Raw genomic sequence first — 7,638 nt, forward strand, 5'->3', positions numbered from 1 at the left:
GAGAGAGAGAGAGAGAGAGAGAGAGAGAGAGAGAGAGAGAGAGAGAGAGAGAGAGAGAGAGAATAGGGGAGGGAGGGAGAGAGAGAGAGAGAGAGAGAGAGAGAGAGAGAGAGAGAGAGAGAGAGAGAGAGAGAGAGAGAGAGAGAGAGAGAGAGAGAGAGAGAGAGAGAGAGAGAGAGAGAGAGAGAGAGAGAGAGAGAGAGAGAGAGAGAGAGAAAGAGAGAGAGAGAGAGGAGACAGAGAGAAGAGAGAGAGAGAGAGAGAGAGAGAGAGAGAGAGAGAGAGAGAGAGAGAGAGAGAGAGAGAGAGAGAGAGAGAGAGAGAGAGAGAGAGAGAGAGAGAGAGAGAGAGAGAGAGAGAGAGAGAGAGAGAGAGAGAGAGAGAGAGAGAGAGAGAGAGAGAGAGAGAGAGAGAGAGAGAGAGAGAGAGAGAGAGAGAGAGAGAGAGAGAGAGAGATATAGAGAGAGAGATAGAATGAGAGTATTACCTGGATAAGGACGAAAAGAGTATATTACCATCACGAATGCTTAGGGGTTGAAGATTAAAACACATGGTTTTCTGACCACAGGATAAATATTGGGGGATGTTCAAACAGAGAAAAGGGTTAGATCATCAATATATATATATATATATATATATATATATATATATATACATATATATATATATATATATACATATTATATATATATATATGTATATATATATACATATATATATGTATATATATATATATATATATATATATATATTTAGATACAATTACAAATTTGGGAATGAATGCAAAGAGGAAATTGTATGAAGGAGTGATTGTAAAGACAGTACTGTATGGGACAGAAATATGGAACACGAGAGAGGAAGATAGAAAGAGTTTAAATATGTTTGAAATAAAATGTCTGAGAAGTATGGTAGGGGTTACTCGGATGGATAGAGTAAGAAACGAGGCGGCGAGGAGGAGGACGGGGGTGGAAAGGAAGTTGGGATATAGGGTTGATGAAATGAGTATTGGGGTAGTTAGGATACATGTAAAGAATGAGCGAAGAAATATTAGTAAAAGAGGTATGGAAGGCAGAGGTGGAGGGGGTGAACATAAGAGAGCGATCAAGGATGATATGTATGGATGGGGTAAAATGGGCATTGGGAAAGAGGGGAATGTCTGTTGAGGAAGGAAGGGAGAAGACAGAAGATAGGGGTTAGTGGAGAATGGTGTGTATGGATGATGCTGTGATGCATGGAAGGCAGTGGGTAGGGATGGGGGTGAAGGAGTATGTGTGAATGATATTTTGAAGCAGTCGGAAGGGAATTCTCCCCGTCTTCTCTTTTTCTACATGAGGGGAAGGAAAGAGGAAGTTGCCGATTAAATGAAGTGGCCTTATTGTGGAGGTGCTGTGTCTTGCTACATTGCTTCTGAACTAGGGTAGTGGGCGAGATGCAGGGATGACCTGTCATTCAGGAGGAGCCAAGAAAAGAGGGAGGGAGGGATGGTGAATAGGAGTGGAGTATGTTGGGATGAAATGGGTGGGAATGGATTTATGCCTTTGACTTTGGCTGCCTCCCTTGTAAAGGGAAAATGCCGTTGGTATATATGTATGTATGTATATATATATACAGTATATATATATATATATATATATATATATATATATATATATATATGTGCGTGTGTGTGTGTGTGTGTGTATATAAGGATATGTAAACATTTATACTTATATATATATATATATATATATATATATATATATATATATATGCTAAAAAGAACACGGGTACGTGTGTTCACTTATGCAAAGTCGCCCACTTGGAAAAAGAAACCACCGAACCAGAGCGCTTGCGTATATACCCTCTTCAGGGCCCTGACGATGTAATATACGAAAGCGATCCGCTTCGTTAGTTTCTTTTTCCGAGTGGTCTACTTTGCCTGTATATATATATATAAATTATATATATATATATATATATATATATATATATATATATATATATATATATATATATATATGAAGCTTGTTTTGAAAAGGACGTTTGGAGAATTATATAGAAAAGTGTAGAGTAGCGACGTTAGCACAACAGTGGATGGAGATATAGACGGAAGTTGAGAGATGGAGGCTGAACTGTTTGCCTTGGCAGGAAGTCAGCATAGAGGCACGCATTTGCTAAACGATAGTGTGTACTCCATTCAGACCTTTAAGTCTTCTTAATGTTAAGGTCATATAGGAAAAAAAAAGACGGATATAAGGCATGAGTAACTCAAAGTCAGCAGTAGTATGAGGTGTAACGCCGGAATTGTCCCAAGTAGAGTTTTTGGTATAAATTTAAACAAGGGCATATTCGTGTATATATGTATCTAGTATTACATTATCATGCTTGAACATTAATTATGTCTACTGTTCAAGAAATACACCAAGTTTATCTGAACGTGAATCTTAAAAGCTTGGTTTAGAAGCTCAGAGCATGAAGTCTATCTTCAACATCACACAGTTCTCTGATATCGTTATGGATCATAGAGTCTACTACTTTAATCTTCCATAGCATCATAACATTCTAGTGTCAAATTTGTAGTTTATTGATTCAAATAAAAACTGTGAAATTGTGTTTTCTTGAGAGACTAACTTTATAAATACCTTGACGATGAGAGATGTCGAGATGGTGTAGATGTCTAGCTCGACGACATTACGTCATCTGTTCAGTTCGACAGATATTGAGAGTCTGATGGTCATGACTTTGCCTGACTATATCAGAGGATAAATCCTTCTGATGCGACATTCAAATTATATCAACACAAGACGGCACTTTCCAGCTTAGAATTTTTTGTTGTTGAATGCTATGTGGTCCAGCTGACACCAAGGGATTTTATTTAGTGTAGATGATTTCTTTGCTTTTGAAGGGATTATACCTACCTCAAGTAACCTTCCTCTGTGACAGGAAATTCTAATGAATTGATCTAGTTAGCGATTCTATTAAGCTCAGAGGAGTAAATGAAAAAAAGAAAGGCTCGTTTGTCCAAAGTTCTTATTTATTTTGATTTACGCAGACGCACAACGCTCCACTTAACAACGACATCAGAAAAATAGTCCCGAATCATCCGCACTTTTCATCATTGCATATAACAAAGGTCCTTCTAATCCTATACCATACTAGTTACGCTGGATGACACGTTGCCAGGTCTAACTAACTAGACTGGAGTAAGACGTTGCAGTTGAGCACCATCGAAGCGTGTATGCGCAGTAGAATCTGCGCAGCTGGCAGTTACATCATCCTAGTCTTCGTTTTAGTTTCTCTATCAAACGCTGTTGCAGACTCCTCCACTGCCAAGAAGAAGACGGAAGGAAGAGAAAGACGGAATCATTGAGACACTTATTTTTCTTCATAGGGAGAAGGTTAAGAGGAAAAGGAAAAAGACGAGGAAGAAGGGGGTTGAGAAAGACAAAGAGTAGGTGGAGGAGAAGGATAAGAAGGAAGGGAAGGGGGTGGAGGAGGTGGAAGGATGAAGGATAGGTATTACAAGAAGAGAAAGAGGAGAAGGAGGAAGAGAAGGAGAAGGTGGAGGAAGATAATGAGAACAATGAGGAGGAGGAGGATGACTTGTAGAAGGCTTTCCAGAAGGAAATAGAAATTCAGTTTATTATTGGCAAAGAAAAGAGGAACTTTTCATGTACAGTCATTTCTCCCCAACTTCGAGGAGATTAGGCAGAGAACCGTCGGCAACAGCATATCCACAGCCTGTATCACAGTTCAATATACACAGCAGCACTCGGAGTCTAGACAGAGTTCGGGAGAGTCCGCGAATGAGTGAATGAGTGAGTGAGTGAATGTGTGAGCACAATGCAGACATTGGGCACTACCATGGCACATCGCTCACGTCAATTGCAAATAACACAGTGCGAAACGAAAAGGTGTTCAAAATATTCTGACACAGACACCGGGTGTAGGCTTAATATTAAACATGTATAGGGTTATGTCCCTTCCGCTTGCAGAAGGACTCACCCAAGTTTCCTTAAATTCGAGTAAAAAATAATTACACTCTTCCAGGTACTCCAAGTTATATTATCATGAGAAAAGAAAGAAGCGCAGGTCTTCTTCATTTGCATTTTATCCTCTTCCCCCCAAGGTTTTTCATAATTGCGATCCCGTATGACGGGTCGACTAGGTAAGAGGCGCCAGTCATCCACTGATGTTTCTGATCTGAAAAGAAGACTCGGCTTGTGATCGCCTGAAGGTCTGATACACAAGTAAGAGCACCACTTGTGACTCCCCTTCCCACCTTCCCTTTACCTCCGGACACTTATCCCCTCCCAGAAGAAGACGGGGCCAAGGTCCTTCAGGGAACTCCGTGGAAGAGGAGGCTACTGGCCTGGTTGAAGTTCCCCTGAAGGTAACTTACCAGGCCCCTTGAGGTTGGAGGGGGAGCTCCGCTCATAGTTCCCCCGTGGACGTTCATCATCGAGAACCGAGAGGTAAGATTAACGGAACAAGGAAGCTGTGGCGGACTGAGGGGTAACGGTTGTCCTACAGCAGAGTACTGATGAGGGATAGGCGTGTGGTGGTGGTGAGGGGGGGCAGTGGAGGGGACAGGGGGAGGAGGTGGTGGTGGAGGAGGAGGTGGTGGATGGTGGGTTGCAAGGGAATGGCTGATGTTTCTGTAGCTGTGTTGCGTCGGTTGTAAAGGTAGGTTCATTGAACTGGTGCGACGCTGTTGCTGTTCCTGTTGTTGCTGTTGTTGTTGCTGTTGTTGTTGTTGTTGTTGTTGTTGTTGTTGTTGCTGTTGCTGTTGCTGTTGCTGTTGTTGTGTTTGGACGTTCTGGCTGTAAGGCTGTTGGTGAAGACCTAGTGGCTGGTGGGCTTCTGGGGATCTCCCGCAGTAGCGCAACTGTAGGTCCTCCGGCTGAGCACCAAACTTGGGTTTCCGAGGCAGGAGGTCGTTCTGCTGGAATGTGTTCAGGTTATCGTGGTTGATGAAATGGGACCTGTTGGTCTGGGGGAGGAACGCACCGTGAGGAGGCGGGCAGTAACAGTTTCCCTCGCTGATACTGCCTCCGTTGATCTCCGAAGGAGAGTCGTAAGGTTTCGGTCCGACGAACTCGTCCACCAATAGCTGTAGTTCATTGTTACCTACCGCAGAGTTTGGCTGATGAACCTTTTTGTATTCGGGTGAGTTGGTCATCGTGTACCCTGGAGGTGTGTCCGAAGTGTTCTTGATCTTCCCGACCTCCCTGAACCACCACTGGCGTAATTTAATGAATTGCGAGGTCGGGCTGCCTCCTGTCGAAGGATCCTGAGCGTCGATGTATTCGTAGGCCTCGTTGTGTAGGTCGACTGGCGCGGCGATGTGATTCTTGCACATGTCACCGTGGGACGGGTGATGGAAGTACATTTCGGGTGGTGCTGCGTTCTCCACGTTGGAGTAGCTGCTGAAGGCCGTGTTATTGGGCTCGTACATCCCGTTCGTCTGAGGGTGGTTTGGGGACATGTACAGGTTCTGGTGTGGACTTTCTAACTTAAAGTCCGCCCGTGATGGGTGGTTATCCACCCGGTCGCAGACGGCGGGCGTGCTGTTGGGGGTGGAGGGCGCGACGCTCTGGTTCTCATAACTCCTGATAACCTGAAGGGGAGGCCCTGTAGGCGTCGGTGCTGTGGGGGTCTGTGGGGGTTCCTGGGTTGTCGCCATTTGGTTACTGAGGGAAAGATCAGTGATGCCGTTGGTACTGACGGGGCTGTTGGAATTCGGCAGTGTTTGTTCAGGCTGCTGTGAATCTGGCTTGAGGGAAATTACACCATTGGGGTTATCGGGAGTCTTTTCCATGTCCTGGCAGCGTCGTATACGCTGCTGGTTCTTCATGACCATCTGTCGCTTCCAGGTGAAGGTGCAGAGAGCGCAGTCGCACTCTTCATAGGGGCAGTGGTTCTTGTGTCCACGTTTGTTGACCCAGATGTTGTGGTTGCGACACTTGTCGCAAACTTGGCGCTTCTGGCCCGATCCGCCTCCGTTCTGGTGGTCTTTGGGTTCATTGCAGTTCTTCTGGTGTCGCCAAAGGCGCTGCTGGTGGCGCATGCAGAGCTGGCTGGCCCGGGTCAGCTTACATAGATCACACTTGCAGTCCTTCTTGAACATGCATTGCTTCGCGTGGTCCTTTACCCGTGAGCGGATGTTATGGTTCTTGCAGAAGGTGCAGTGCTGTTGCCGCTTCTTCTTCTCTCGAGAGCCATTGCAGTCTGAAGAGACAAACCGGAAAATTATTGAGAACATTTTCTTTAGAATATGGTGAATTCTAACAAAAAGAATGACATAAAGAGTAAAGAATGGAATACTAGTCCAGAGATAATCAATCACATCGCCCATGGACTCTTTATTTATAAAATTCTCCCTCTAAAGCTCTAGAAGGCGACCTCAGTAAAGAATGAAGTCGTCATACGTTAAACATGTTCTGCCATTTCTATATATTTTCATCTATATATTCATTCATCTATTTTTCTTTACTTGAACACTCCTATTTGGACACTAAGATGCCTATGAAGCCCTGGTAGAGAATCGTTGGGATAGTTACACAATTGAATCTTAGCATAGAAAAAAATAGCATAAAATTCAATGAGTGCTAGTAAGCCAGTTTTGTAAAGAATCAACCCTAGAATTTTATTAGCTTTTAACTTTCCACAAATACATTTAATTCTTACAAGAGGGCACAAAGAATAACTACTTGTTCTACATGATTAATAAATATCACGTTCTGTTGCTAAACAATACAAGTTACTGCACCCAGAATCAGAATACATTGTGTGTCAAATTTTTACAGAAACACATAGGAATAAATATATTTTAGTTTCTATTACCAATCACATAAAAATTATTCTGCTGTTATTGTTTTCTAGGGAGAAAGAAAACAAAAAGAAAAATAAATACATTCAATCTAACCAGTCAGTCAACCTGTCAATCTCTTCCCTAGGAGACCCAAAAATCAACTTTGTTTGAGAATACTCCCAATGTTTGTCCACATATCTCAGAAGTATAATGATGAAAGAATAAAAGTTCCTCGACATAATGGGAGTGTCCCTGAACCTTCTCAGTGCCGGGCTTTATTGAAACGACATGCACCTTTAGCGTCCCTGACCTTCCTCAGTGTCTGGGCCTTCTTGATGTATCATATATCTACTGTGTTCCTAACCTTTCCCAGTTCCTTTCGGTAACTAGGTCTTATGCTGATGCCAGACACCCTTTTGGTCTGAACCTCCTTTTCTCTTGGGACTTACCTGAAAGGAATGAAAAATCATGGAAACTGCTACCAAAATTACCATCCAGGAGAAGCTGTGAATCCGAAATTTCCGAAGCCTATTCGAAATAGCTTCTGAAGAGGTTCTTTAGTGGAAAGGGTTATCTCAAAGGCGAAGAAAATAGCCACGTGGTAATTAGGAGAACAGGATAAGTATTCTCCAGTAGGGATGGTGTTAAACATGGAGGAGAGTTTGTGAGCCCGTGAGAAACATCTATTCGTTTCATAAGAACATAAGAATAAAGGAGACTGCAAGAGACCATAAGACATACACTAGGCAGCTCCGTATCCACCACCACCTGTCATCCCCATCCATAAAGTTGTCTAATCGTTTTTTAAAACAACTGATAGTTTCAGCTCTTACTACATGGTTACT

At 43.0% G+C, this 7,638-nt stretch overlaps 1 protein-coding gene across 5 annotated transcripts in view; it reads right to left on the minus strand.

Annotated features, from left to right (window-relative positions):
• Nucleotides 1-2,991: 2,991 nt before the first annotated feature.
• Nucleotides 2,992-7,638, minus strand: part of LOC143028265 (uncharacterized) — a 17,863-nt gene continuing 13,216 nt past the window's right edge. For all 5 annotated transcript variants that reach the window (XM_076190100.1, XM_076190101.1, XM_076190099.1 and 2 more), the window contains exon 2: nt 2,992-6,210. In XM_076190100.1, the coding sequence (XP_076046215.1) occupies nt 4,319-6,210 (1,892 nt within the window). In that variant the 3' untranslated portion in view covers nt 2,992-4,318. The remainder of the gene's footprint in view (nt 6,211-7,638) is intronic.

Source organism: Oratosquilla oratoria, chromosome 9 (genome assembly GCF_046742065.1).
Source record: "Oratosquilla oratoria isolate Oo_2021 chromosome 9, ASM4674206v1, whole genome shotgun sequence".
NCBI lineage: Eukaryota > Metazoa > Arthropoda > Malacostraca > Stomatopoda > Squillidae > Oratosquilla > Oratosquilla oratoria.